The 14,669-nt window shown below is 37.2% G+C and overlaps 1 protein-coding gene across 3 annotated transcripts; it reads left to right on the top strand.

Annotated features, from left to right (window-relative positions):
- Positions 1-1,712: 1,712 nt before the first annotated feature.
- Positions 1,713-13,836, top strand: CNPY2 (canopy FGF signaling regulator 2). 3 transcript variants are annotated; one of them, XM_070934875.1, is made up of 6 exons: positions 1,713-1,786; positions 3,745-3,855; positions 5,609-5,724; positions 6,272-6,469; positions 8,269-8,365; positions 13,482-13,836. In XM_070934875.1, the coding sequence occupies exons 2-6, from the start codon at positions 3,768-3,770 to the stop codon at positions 13,523-13,525; spliced, it is 543 nt and encodes a 180-aa protein (XP_070790976.1). In that variant the 5' UTR covers positions 1,713-1,786; positions 3,745-3,767; the 3' UTR covers positions 13,526-13,836. The 3 variants fall into 3 exon arrangements, with proteins under 3 accessions (XP_070790976.1, XP_070790975.1, XP_070790977.1); XM_070934874.1 differs by lacking the exon at positions 1,713-1,786 and adding an exon at positions 1,984-2,059; XM_070934876.1 differs by lacking the exons at positions 1,713-1,786; positions 8,269-8,365 and adding an exon at positions 1,984-2,059.
- The last annotated feature ends 833 nt before the right edge of the window (positions 13,837-14,669 follow it).

The following is a 14,669-nucleotide window of genomic DNA, read 5'->3' as shown; positions in this document are numbered from 1 at the left end:
AGGTGGTCTGAAGAAAAGCCATGATTTTGTTATTGGAAAACACATTAAAATATAAATGTAAGATTATTACTACCGTAGTAAATGAATATTACTAACTTTGAAATTGGGAGAGTGGCAGGGTAATTTTTGGTAAGTTAATACTTGAGTACTTCCCCATTTTTCTTTAAGCTGGAAAGAAACAGCAAGCTATAGAAATATGGAATATTTTAGGGTTTTAGCATAGTTACTGTAGAATTTAATACCATTCTAGGATATTGTCCTGTGTACCCATTTCTGTAAAAAGAAAATGAAGAGTATATTGCCTTATCTGCAGAAAAGTGCTATAAATTTATTTAACACCTGCAGATATATAGAAGGAAAATAAATCTGGTTTATATGTAAAATATTCAAAAACACCCCCCCCCCATCTATTGGAATAACCAGCTGAATAAAACTGGTTAAAACTGGTTGTTAAAACTAAGTTTCTAAAGTAATTTTAAAATATACAAATCAAGGCAAGATTTTTTTTTAGCCTTGGCTCAAATTGGTACTATGGAAACTGTAGGAAGTTAGCACCCACCCCTCTCCTAGAAGTATGAAACATTCTAGGAAATATTAAAAAGGCGGAATATTATACCCCCTTGGTTGAGAAAAGGAGAAACATGCTCTTGGAAAGCAGCCCCATAACCCCAGAAAGGCTGGACCAGGTTATCTACAAAACAAAGACCTTCGCTCTCAGGACATGATAGGATTAGCCCTCACTCAAGACCCAAACCAGGACAAAGCCATTAAGCCATAATAGTAATTGCCCAACACTCTTTCAGAACACAATCCTCTTCATTACATCATCACCCAGCAAGATTCAACCAAGCCTGGGACTCGAGACAACCTATAATTAGTTACCCGTGCATGGTCCCATGGGAGTCTGACAACCAATCAGGATACCTACACAGGAAGCTCTAAGGTGGGGCCCAAGAGAGGGTATAAATCTCTCTCACCCATGTGCTCATTTGCCTAGGATCAAAAAAACCCATGTGGCCCTGTCCACCATTAAACCATCTTTTCAAACAGCCTCCATATTTCCAGTGTCTTTCTCCCCACTTGGAACTGACCCCAGATGGACATTTCTTCCAAGAAAACTATAGGCAAATATACTGTTCTCATACAATTCGCTCAAATACAGAAGTTGAGTCATCTTTGTATTGCAGCACTGCCTCGTGTCCCCATCAATGTGTCTGGCACTCATAAACCCAATTATCAGGAATGCTGGTTTTTCTCTGATCAAGACCCTGCAATCTTCCTAAATTTCCTTATTTGGAAATTTCAATAAAGCTTTACAAATTTCGAGTAATAACTGTGAGTCTGCTGCAGAAGCCTCTGAGATCCTTTTCTAATTATTGTTTCAAATTTGGGGGGTGCTTCCATTCCAAATTTTGCAGCCCTTATTTATTGAGCATGATTTGAATTGTTATTACAGTCACGCAGATGGCTACGAATGCAGGTAAGGGTTAAGATATAATCGCACCAGCTTTCTCCACCTGCTGGCAAAGAGGTCTGACTCATGCAATTACAGACCGGTGGAATGGATATGTAGTGCCTAAATCACCTTTCCTATTTTAACGGGCGAGAGAAGTTAACGGTTAAAAGAGGCTGCGCTTCCATGCTTTGGGGAGATCTGGCCACGCCCCCAGCCGTCCTTCAACCCACAGCCTTCTTCCAACCTAACTTCGCCTATCACCGCCACCTTGCCGCTTTGCTCGCCACGTGGACTTGGGGGGGCCTTGAACGGTCTTTTGGGGAAAAAAAGGTGAGTCGGCTTAGAAGCGCCTGTGCTTAAAACAGCCTGCTTTCGGCGGGTGGGGTGTCTGACAAATGGGTGTTGAAAGAAGAAGAAGAACGGAGCAGAGTTTAGGAGTCGTCGTTTCCAAGCGCGACCGAGGAAATGAAATTTAGGGGGAAAAAAAAAAAGACAGGCGGATGTTAGCCACCCCCGGGAAAGAAGAAGCCTGGGAAAGCGCCTCTAACCGGCACTGAGTGGGGGAATCCGAGGGAGCGCGAGGGTCCGCTGTGGGGGATGCCGGTGAGAGCTTAAGATGAGCTTGGAAACGGGGCACCTAATTCAGGGAGAAGTAATAGGGGGTAGCACTTACAAGTCGGAGTAAGAGTAAGAGCTAGGAAGTTTCTGGTTGCGAATTCGGCTCTGCCACGCAGGGCACCGAATGCCTTTGCCAATGGGGCTCTGAAGTTTGGCTCCCGATTTGCACAGTGGGGACGAATAGTGGCCGGTCTTTAAGACATGTTGTACTAAAGATCATTGTGATAATATATGCAAAGTAGTCGGAATACATATATAAGCAGCGCTTCTGTTATAAACACAGCGCTGAATCCTCAACTCGAATTTAGAGAGAGATAACTTTGCAAAAGTCTCATCCCGACTCTTGGACGTGCTGGTTGAAACGAATAACAGGGGTTGTCTGTTAATCAAAGTTTGGAGAAAATCTCTGGCAAAAACACCGGTACTGGGTGGCTCTCCTAGAATAAAGAGTAGAAGTAATATTTTCAGCGTTGGGAGGAAAATTGAAGAGAGAATTACTGTGAAAAAGAACAAAAATGGCAAATTAGCAATGTTTGGATAGCATAATCTGTCCCTGAATGTCATAATTACCTAGTTGCCTGCAATCCTTGTTCAATATCTTTCCTCATCTTACCAATAAAATATATACTAGAATTACCAAGCTTGGTGGTGAGAATTTAATTTCCCCTTGAGTGCGAGTCAAGCTACATGTATGATTCAACTCAAGACAATTTTTTTTTATCAAAATAAATAGTAGAAGCCAAAACTGCAGGTAACAGCTTTGAGGTTTAGGACTCCCCAGTTACACTTCAGACTGCACTTTTAAGCATCCCCAATTAAAAAATTATTTCTATGTGTAGAAATAAAATGTACCTAAGAAAGCTTACTGTCTCTGTGATGTGTTTCTTTCATCCACATTGTAAAAATGCACATACGTCTGAACTGATGTAGTTCTATGATGAAACTAGAAACTAGTTTTTGGGGTGTAGGCTATAATGAGGTTCAGGTTGTTTGGTGGTTAGGATCATGAAGATCGTGGCAACTGAAAAATGGGGAAATCATAGAAATCTGAATAAATCAGAAAAATATAAAGTAATTGAAGATTTCATTTGAGGATCCAGTAATGTTTAGTAGCTGAGATGTATTCTGGATCATTGTTTGGTAGGTTTTAATCAATTTGATAAGCATGAATATCACCCTCAAGGAGCTCTGTTCTGTTTGGAAATCGTTTTAACAAATGTTTACTATATTTACCAAATACATTTTGTCCTTCATTTTTATATATTAGGCATATACCAAAAAGAGAGATTACTTTTAATTGGATTTTCTATAGAAAGCAAAGCTTGCTAGCAAACATTTTACAGTTCTGACTACTGTAGTTAAAAAGAAGCAAATAACTGGGAACCTGCAGTTCTAATTGCTGCCTTTTGGCCTGTTACACAAGAAGTACTTCATTTTCTACACCTGAACTCAATGATTAACTGCTACCTTTCACAATGCAGTTTTGTATAATAAATGGTACTACAGTCTGAGTATGGGCATTGATTGGTATTTTAACTCATGCATATACTTACATTTTGTAAGATGAAGATGAGATTCTGAAGCCTTGCAGAAGCTTGGTTTTGGATTTAAGGGTTCCCCCCCCCCCCAAGAGCATTAATGCATCTTGAACTTAACATCTGACTTTGCAGGTTGCTTGTCCACACTTAGGAAGATGAATGGCTGGATTTCAAGGATCGTCTGCTTCTTATTGTTATTGAGTAGTGTTTTTACCCAGAAGAGCCAAGATCTCCGCTGTGGAGGTAAACTATGCTATTTTTAAAATTAATGAGTTGGTAAAGTACTTAAATATTTTCATCTAGTCCCTGGAGTTCTCTTTTGGCCTAAAAAAACTATTTGATATGCATGTTATTTTCTTTGCAGCAAAATCTACCCCTCTGCTTATACAAACATGCACATGGACAAGCAACTGAGATAGCTGAACAAATGCATTATTAAAAATCTTTTCCCCACATTTATGACTGAATAGTTAGCATACTACATTAAATCACAACCTTTTTACAACTTCCTGACAGAAAAGGATTAAAAAGCCTTGTGCCTTATTTCTTCACTTATGGTAGAATGAATTTACTTGGTAGAATTTACCCTTCAGTCCTTGCCTTCCTTCTCTTAGGTATTGTCCTTCACCAAAGCCTAATGCTTCCCTTAGACAATGGTCTCTCCCATCTCATTTTAGAAGTATTTCACCATTTTTCATTGTGGATTACGCAATTGGCTTTCATTCAAATTCTGCATGGCATATGGAAAAAGACTGCAGAAAAGTGGCTTCCAAATAACTGTTTGAGGTCAAAACTAAGATAGTTCCAATGATGGGACTTAACAACAGAACTGCATGTCAATTCTTGTAGTTGGTTGCACTCTGGACATTTTATGCCATTTGAAACATGTTTTATTCTTAACTAGGCAAGCCGTGACTGGGAACTGATGTTCTGCAATATTTGGAGAGTTGTAGGCTGCTTATGTGCAGAAGTATTTTTTTTAGAAGCAAGATTATTGGACCTTATCACATAAAATATCTTTAGGAAGGGATCATATTAACATCATCCTTTTCCTGCTATTCCTTTTGTCTTGCTCCTGATTTAAAGCATTACCTGTTATAATTCTGCTTACTTATTTGTAGAGGAGGAGAAGAGTAGGAAAAGGAACATGCTTCATCTAGTAGTTAAGTTGCTGACCCAGAAACCAAGCGTTTCTAGAAACTAGACTCACTCCCACCCCACCCCTTAGTCATGAAAGCCAGCTGGGTAACTTTGGGCCAGGCACTGTCTCTCAGTCCAACCCACCTCAGAAAGTTATTGTTGTTATTGGGGAAAATAGGAGGTAGGACTATTAGATACGTTTACTGCCTTGAGTTTACCAGAATTTATGTATGTTGGTAAAAAAAAAACAGTAACAACAATAACAATATTGCAATTGGTACTTGAGGCAAAGAAGAATTTGGCTATCTAACCCCTTTCTTGCTGTTTATATCTTGTTTTCTGACGTAGACTGTAAATTCTCTGCTGAGTTTACTATGGTACTAAATACATTTGTCACTAGGCATAGACACAGTCCCTTGGCATGGTTCCATCTGCAGCATGCTGTGTTATAAATAATGCATTTGTTCAGCTGCTAAAGCTAAATGCTGAAGAATGTTCATAGCTTCAGAGGGAAATCATGGAGTTAATGCCTGAGTGATGGCTAGCTAGAAAGAAGAAAAAGAAAGAAAGGTTAAAATGGGACAGATGGCCACTTGACTGACAATTAGTGAGAAAGCAAAACTGTTCTGAAATTTAGTTTAATCTGAGTTTGCTAACACTAATTTACTTTCCTTTGTTCATTTGCTGAGATATTCATCTGTGATTATAGGTTTGTAAAAGATCTGGTGACTCAATCCAGCAAAAAACCACAAAAAATGGAAATAAATTGCAAAAGCGTGGAAAATCCTTATTAAAATTGTCCCTGTATATTACTATTATAAATAATTGTTTCATTAGTATTGATGTTTGTTTTTAGTATGTAGGGCTCTGGTGGATGAGCTGGAATGGGAAATATCTCGAATAGATCCGAAAAAAACTATCCAAGTAGGCTCCTTCCGCATTAATCCTGATGGAAGCCAGTCCATAGTAGAGGTAATACATTCCATACTTGACATAGATGTTGAATCTTTGAAAACTTCCATTACAATTTCTGAAATGGGCAAACTGTGAAATGGTTAGAAAGTTCATGTGAGGAAAGGTTTTACATTTCTGATGAAAGAGATAAAGTATTTAGAGGTTTCTTTTTATCCTGTTTCCCCCTACCAATGTCATACCCAATATATTGTGAACAATATAATTAAGAGCTTTTCTTTTTATTTCAATATTGTTGAAAAAGGTGGAGCACCATCCAATAATTTTAGTCAGAAGATTATATCATACTGTAAACGTATAGTAACCTACAGTCAAAACACAGTGGATTAAAATTTAGTGGCCCATTGTCTACTGAAAACAGTTACAGCTGCAAATATAGTAATAAGAAATTATTTTACTTACTAAGTATATAATGTGAGAGTTTTCTAATATTTGCAGATCATACTTTGTATCTCCTGTGCCAACTGAAGAAGGATTTGCAGTTGTCTCTGATAGACAGGGAGAGCTTCTGTCATCTGTTTAACAGAAAGTATTCATTTGCTCTTAGGTGCCCTATGCCAGATCTGAGGCTCACTTGACAGAGTTGCTGGAGAACATCTGTGAAAACATGAATAACTATGGTGAGAAGGTGGATCCTTCAACTCACAGGAAGAATTATGTCAGAGTGGTCTCCTTTGATGGGACCAAGATGGATCTTTCTGAAACCAAATTTGATGGTGATGTGACATCAAGCTTGAAGTTTGCAGTAAGTGATCCAGAAGGATATCCTTTCTTTTAGATGTTCCTAATTATTATGTATTGCTTTTCTGTAGAATATAAGAGCCACACACTAGATTGGAAGCGGCATTTTTAGCTCATTCTGTTCTAAGAGTGGACAACCAAATACCTATAGAAGCTTATAAGTAAGACATAAATGCAAACATTCTCTTGAAATAGTTATTCAGTACAATCCAGTAGATGTTCTCCTTTACCAGCAACTGCTATTGAAAGACAAGCTTCACAGCTTAGCGAGAAATTGTTGAACTTACATACATAACATTTCAGAAGATCTCAAGAGACACAATTGATTTTTAACCCTCTCCCTTTCTTTCTTTCTTTCTTTCTTTCTTTCTTTCTTTCTTTCTTTCTTTCTTTCTTTCTTTCTTTCTTTCTTTCTTTCTTGATTACTTGTAATCTGTCTCACGTATAATCTGCATCTGCATAACCATTCCCCACTTCATCCCAGTTTATATTTTACAACAGTCTAGCTATTTATGCATCTGGTGAAGTGAGTGCAATTTATGAAAGCTTATGCCTTTTAATAAAATTTGTTAGTTGGAAAATCAGTCTCTTTCTGATTTTCTGTCACCATAGACTAACAGTTTTCCTCTTATGAGACCTTAATAGTGAAGGGTTATGGTGACAAACAGCTGACATGCTACTTATAACTTTATGGTTATAACCAAATTCTGGTTGCATGCTGCGAAAGATAGATTGACGAAGCAATACTTTACACCAATAACTGTGCCTTACAAGTATAACACAATAGAAGAGATACACAAAGGATAAAAGACCATTGATTTCGGAGGCATTGCTGAACTCCATATTAGTGGTTCACATGCAGAGTAGCCCTATGAAAATACAAGTATATCTTAGGGTAAGGCTGTCAAACTCCCGGCCTGTGGGCCAGATGCGTCATGCACTGGCCATGCCCATGACCGGTTTAGCGAAGGGGGAGAAAGTCCTGATATGTCACATGATGCCGCCGTGATGACATGAGTTTGACACCCCTGTCTTAGGGGGAGCTTTAGAAAAATGACAGGGCCATCTTCCTTTCCCTTCTGCCTCTAAAACCTTCAGAATTTTTTCCTTGCATAAATCAAGAGCTACATGATTGTCTTTTTCTCATCATTGCTGTTTCTCAAGCAAAAGAGAAGCTCTACCTGCTTCAAGAAAGTTGGTTCAGAAAATGTTAGAGTGTAACACTGCTTTAACATAGTCATATTTTTTTAGGGGCTCCAATGCAAGGTTGAAAATTAGCTGCTTTAATGAGCCAATTCATTAAGGTGATTGTGTCCTTGATGCAACTTCTGTGTGTAATCTTAAAAAAAGATACAGCTGCTTTAAGGAAGTGCTGTACTCATCTTCATGTGTGCTGGAACACTTTTTACAAATCATTTTCTAAGCATACACAATCTTATTACCCGTGTGTTCTGTGATTTTTCTGTTTGTCACGGGAAATTGGGAGAGATGTGAAAACATACATATTTGACTTCCACATATAATTAATGGATTTGCATTGAGAAAGAAGTCAGAAAAACCTGTTCATGGCTTCTGAAAAGAACAGCTTGTATTATGCCAATTAACCATCTCCCCTTCCTCCCAATGGACTGTGGTTTCTCTCCAGTGCAGTTTGACTGAAGGAGAGAGTCGTGGCAATTGCCTTGAGTTAAGTTGTTTAGGCTTGCTGGGCTTTAAAATTGGCTTAGCCAATAGACCTGGAATAGAATAAGAAGTAGAGGTATGAAAAAGCTGCTCAGCTGAATTCCCTGATTTTCCTCACAGTGTGAGAAAATAGCTGAAGAGTACGAAGACGAGCTCATAGAATTCTTTTCCCATGAGGCAGAAAATGTCAAGGACAGGCTGTGCAGTAAACGAACAGGTAAGCACAGAATTGGTAGCACTGTTGAATTTAAAAAGATATGATCCGTTATGGCTTTACTTGATCATCGGGCATATAAGGCAGAAACCGGTCTGTAATCTTTTGCTGATTGGCAAATTAAAAGCATGGTGCAATCCATACTCAAGCCTGAAAGCTCCCTGGGTGACTTTGGCCATCGTTTTCTCAACTCATTCTACCTCATAGGGTGGTCATTGTACAAGAAATAGAAAGAGGGGCTCCTCTGTTTCCATGCCTTGAGTTCTTGGATGAAAAATGCAATGTTCATTAAATGGAATGTTCATCACTGGTCTACTGACTTATAATTTTAAAATATTATAAAAATACTTGGAAAACATTTTAGCTGCTAGCTGCTAGGAAGGCACTTCTCTCTTTTCCAGAAGAGTTCTGAGATAGATAGGGGTGTGTGTGTGTGTGTGTGTGTGTGTGTGTGTGTGTGTGTGTATAATTTAATCGCACATCTCACCAAAACTACTCTGTGCAGCATACAACAAATACTATGTTTGTATTGTTCTTAGGTATTTAAGTGGATATAAAATGAAAACACCTCTTCTGTTATTACCACCACATACCTACATTGCTTCATGTGTTGTGTGTTTGTTATTTAAACTTCTCTCTTTTTCATGATACCATCAACTCCGTGAGTTTCCTGTCTTTCCCTTTCACTCAACTAATCCAATCTTTCATTTTTTTTCTAATTGAATCCTCATTCATTTTCTCTTTGTGACTGAATTATCTCAATGTACTTCTTTAGTAGTTAGCACTTCTGCTGTGTTTTGTTGGTTTCTGAATGCAAAAGTAATCCAAGCTTATTCACAGTGTATGTTTTCTCTAAACCAACCAATATATAATAAATAAATAGGTAAAATAATGAAGGCAGAAGGAAAGGAAAAATGTTGGCTTTGCATAATTTTGAATCTGGCTTTTAACACAGATGTGGCACTCCTGATGGAAGACATCCCTTAGTTAAAAAAAAAAGGTCCCTCTTCCTGATACTGTGGCTGTGCCCCTGCATTTCATTTCAGATATCACACCAAAAGTAATCATTTCAAATACAGGTAATAATTCTAGCTTTCAACAGACTGAGGACCAGCTCTTTGTTGGGGAGAAATAATAATTAAAACCCTTCTCAGCCTGGGAATATCTCTTGTAGCTTTGAGCTAGTGATTTTCTTTTCAGCCAGATGTACCTCTTATAAAGAGTTGAGGAGAAAGAATTAATCTATACCATACCGAGTTCCTTGGAGAAGTAGTAGTTGTTAGTTGCGAAGTCATGTCCGACCCATTGCGACCCCATGGACAATGTTCCGCCTTCCTGTCCTCTACCATCCTCTGGAATCCATTTTAGCTCACCCCTACTACTTCAGTGACTCCATCCAGCCACCTCATTCTCTGTCGTCCCCTTCTTCTTTTGCCCTCAAAGCCCCTTTCCCAGCAATAGGCTCTTCTCCAGTGAGACTTTTCTTCTCATTGGGTGGCCGAAGTATTTGAGTTTCATCTTCAGGATCTGGCCTTCTAAAGAGCAGAGTTGATCTCCTCTAGGACTGACAAGTTTGATCGCCTTGCAGTCCAAGGGACTCGCAGGAGTCTTCTCCAGCACCATAGTTCAAAGGCCTCAATTCTTCGGTGCTCAGCCTTTCTTATAGTCCAACTTTCACAGCCATACATTGCAACTGGGAAAACCATAGCCTTGACTATACGCACTTCTGTTGGCAGGGTGATGTCTCTGCTTTTTAGTAAGTTATCTAGATTTGCCATCTCTTTCCTCCCCAGAAAAGTTACTTGGAGAAGTAACAGCACACAAATGAATATGACAAGGCAAGAAAGAACACCCTAAACATTAACATCTGGGTCTATTGTTCAAAAATATGTTTCAATATGTCCAATGTAAAAATATTTTGCTTCGTTTTGCACTTGGAAATCAGGATTGAGTGCTCTCCTTTAATTGCAATATTTAGGTCCTTTTAATTCCCTCTAGTGTCCAGTGTTTAAAGTCTTTTTTTTTTAAAGCATTTTCCCACGAGAAGGATTCTTTTTAATTAATTCCAAAATTTTATTTCAAATTTATCTGGACTCTTAGCTTGTTTGTAACTTTCTAAAGTCAATATTTTAATCACCCTGCTGCTACTTATTCTGTTTTTTTGTGTGTGTGTTCGTAAACCTGTAATTAAAGCTGCTTTCATTAAGGATTGAAGGAAACTCAGTGCTATAAAACCTGTTAACGAGAAGGTTCCTAATATCTGAAAAGCAGTTAATAAGCAATTTCTGACAGTGATTAGAAAATGAAGTATGTGAACTTAATATCCTTTCAGAGATACCAATCATGGGTATCAAACTGAGGTTTATTACCTCTTCAACCATAGTTCTAAACCTTCTGGAGATCTGCTGTCTGGACACTTGTGGGAAATCTCTAATACCCTCCTTGTCTAGAGAGGAATTATTGAAGAGCTGTCTACTCATTCAGACAAGACCAAGACTGACTTGAAACAGGATTTTTTAAATGACAGGCTATAAGAATGACATAGTAAAAGATGGTTACTCTGGAGTCTGGACATACAAAAGAAATCAGCTGATGTCTTGATAATTAAGAGATACACAAATAACAAACCAAGATAATAACTTGGATAATTTTGTTATATTGAATTTATAAAAAAGCGTGTTAAAGTTTTGAAGAACTTTGTGAAAATAGACAAAGAAAAAAATGAAAAGAAATCAAATTCTATGACATTTGAAGGGATTAAATATCAAGATTGTTACAAGGAATACAGTATAAAGTTGGTTTATTTGATTGAGGTTAAAATAGATATGTTGTTATCTCTGGTAACCACAATGGACTTTTGCTGACAACAGGGCTGAAATGATTAGATTTATGGATATGTTTATAAATAAGAGATATGGAAAGAAGAGATTATTTTCTGTATTTTAAGAGAAGGTGATAAGTTACTACAATTGTTTATACTTGTGATGAATTGGGAAGTCTGTTCTTTATTTTTCTTTACTATATTATCTTTTCTTTCCCTTTCTCTTTTTTCCCTTTTTTCTGCACTTTCTACTTTTTTATTCCTTTACTTTTTCCAGTTTGTATTAGGTTTTACTGTTGTAATTATAATCTTTAATAAAATTATGATTAGAAAAAAACAAAGCAAGAAAAGAATATATTTTTAAAATCTTTTTTCTGTTTTCCTCTCTGGCATTTCTACTTTTAATTGGCTGATTCCAAATTTTGGCCTGACCAACCAAGCTATAATATTTTACGAGGAGTCTGGAGTCTGTGTTTTTGCATGTTGTGATTAAAATTAACTTTATTGCTGAAAACATGCAACTATATTAGATAGAAAGGAAAATATTTTCCCCATAAGATCTCTGCTTCTGGAATAGGGCTAAGAAAAAAAAAGGTCAATTATGCATAATAAGGGTTGGGGAGCCTTACCAGCAACTCCAGTCTGTATGACTATGGAGAAGAATCTTGGAACATCAAGAGAACAATATATATAAAAGTACACCAGTTTTTCCATGTTTCATTTGGTCCTCCATTACATATTTTACAAAATGGAGGTTTACCCAGTACCCTAGAAACTCAAATGACGTTTCTCTGGATTGGGAGGATATTGAAAACTGCTTGTTATCTGTATGCTATATAACTTAAACCGGTAGAAGAAATTATTTTATCTTCTTTCCTTCTGTGTATTTTCCCTGGCTAGGAGAGAGATGACAAACATCCAGTTGCCAAGATGCCATTTAGAAAACTGACTTTTTCTGTAACATTGACTTATTTTTGGATTGCGTACCTGGCTGTGCTTGTTTCCACCTGACCTTTGCCCTCTCGTGTTTGAGAAGTGGAAACTTGCCATGGTGCTACAGCCAAAGAGCAGCAACTTTTTTCGACCATTAAAGCATGGTGTAGTAACTCCTGTTGGCTGTGATTTCAATTTCATAAGTCTTTTGTAGCAGCTGGCTAAGAAAATACAAATCTTTATTTCTATGTTAAAACCTGCCAAAGAAAAAAGCCTATGGAAAATTACATTCTTAAGAGTCACATAATGCTTTTAAGTGCAGCTACATTGGCTTGAAGGAGTGTCCTTAATGACTGACGTGGAGTGAAATCAATTGCATAGTCACCTGATGATCTGTTCATACAATCAGTTTGTCAGAACCCTTGGAATTGCGTGGCATGACTAGATTCATGACTATTCATACTGATAAAAAGTACAATAAACTCTGATCCTCTGCCAGTCTTTGAGTCATCAGTGATCTCTAGCTTTCAATAGAGGAAATGAAGTTTGCATTCCAGATAAAAAATTGTAAGTAGGTCTCTTAAGCTAGACCAGACTTTCAGGAAAAATAATAGGGCTGGCAGGTATGCAGACAATATTTCTAGGGCATAAATTTTGCAGGCTTAGGGAACCAATGATTACTTAGAATGAGAATATTACATCTTTTTGATGAGTTTCCTCTTGTCCAAAAATAATAATTTGAGTTGCTATTAGAATTTGGAGTTAAGCTTTAAAACAGGTTGATTTACAATTAGCAGAATCTTAAGGTGCAGGGAAGGCAGGCATAAACATGATTAGATCTAAGAAAAGGCACAAATAGAATAATTTCATCAAGTGCTTTCTTTTTGGAGTGTACTTGCATGTTTAATCAAAGTAAAATCTAAATATGCATAAATAATTATTCAAAATAATTAGGATTCTAAAAATAATTGATTGCAAGATGTGGTTTTTAGAACTATGCATGATTGAATAAACCCCATATGGCTTTGTTTGGAAAGGTAAACAATACATATTTTACCAATCATGATTTTGTTTGTAAATAGGCTTAGCAAAGTGAAACAAGCTACCAGTACATTAGATTTAGAACAGTGTTTCTCAGTCTTGATAACTTAAAGATGGATAGTCTTCAACTCCCAGAATTCCTTGGCATTAGCCCAGCTAGGGAAGTATTTCAAATTCAAAAACTGCTATTTATAGAGGTATGTTTATTGTCATGCTCTTGGGAACTGTTACTGATATTATATTGGATAAGTGTAAACTAGTCATGCTGGCTAGCTGGAAGTTCTAGTTCTTGTAATAATGAGAACTGATTTTTTTTTTATATAGATCTCTGTGACCACGCCTTACATCTCCCACATGATGAACTGTGAAGTGTAAAGGCTGACTGACCTGGTAGAAGACTTTGCCTAATTCTTTGTAGACTACGTTCCTTTTTACAAGCGCCTACAATTATTGTCCCAGGAGTTATCTTTCAATTTGGGGGAAAGTGCAGGACATCCTAGAAACTGAAGACTATGTAATCAGAGGAGAGCAACCAAAAAAACAAACAAAAAAAAAAAAATCCCAAGACAAGCTTCTTTACAGAATTTTATGCAAACACAAGATGACAGATCCATCATATGACTTTTTAAAGCACACACTAAGTAGATTGTTTTGTAAAAGGAATGAGATTTCTATCATTATCAAAGACCATTTTGCAGTAGCATTGACATTGTTAGTGTGTTCTAATTTTTAAAGAAAAAAAAATGCTTTGTGGCAGTATGCAAACTGAATTGTAGATTCTCTCAAGCAACCAGCAATACAACTTCCACATTCACTTCCAAAATAGAATTTGAGCAGAAGAATCTTATGAATGTTACTCTCACTTTTGAACCCATCTTATTTAAAGATCTGGGACAGAATAGTCATTTGTAAAACTATTTCTCTGAATGGGAAAGATAAATAGAATCTATAGAGATGCCCTCATTATAAAGCCAAAGAGGGGACCATTGTATAGTTAGTACCTTCCCAGTCTTCAACACAACTGTGAACTATGGTTGTGAGGGCCATATGGAGGCCACATAACATTGTTAACGTGCAGGGATTGTTCCATACTGTAGATGGAGTATTTGTAGAACATACCCAGTTGGTTATTTACATGGTTCAATATTTTTGTGCGAAGAGCCAACTAATTTAGAAAGTGGCCTCTAGGAATGATTGGCCATATTACAGAGATTCTGCACAAAACATTCAGGTCAGATAGCAAGCCAGTCTCTATTGCCTGTATGTGGAGCGATAACCACACAACAGTCTTTTGTTTGTCTTTTAAATTATTACATAAAATGGCTGCTCCCTTGCTGTGAGATGTGAGTGAGATTCAGGAATCTGCTGATTAGGGGCATTAGACACTTGGAGAATAGGGAAAATGTTGTACTCTTCAAAGGGCTTTTTACATGTTTTATAACGGTTTCTTTTAACCTACGTTTTCATGAAAGAATAAAATACATTCCGTGATGGTGAGATAATAAATTGAAA

Source organism: Pituophis catenifer, unplaced genomic scaffold (genome assembly GCF_029215685.1).
Source record: "Pituophis catenifer annectens isolate HBS135680 unplaced genomic scaffold, rPitCat1.0.hap2 SCAF_2, whole genome shotgun sequence".
Taxonomy (NCBI): domain Eukaryota; kingdom Metazoa; phylum Chordata; class Lepidosauria; order Squamata; family Colubridae; genus Pituophis; species Pituophis catenifer.
The sequence above is the reverse complement of the archived record's forward strand: the minus strand, read 5'-3'. Positions and strand labels throughout refer to the sequence as shown.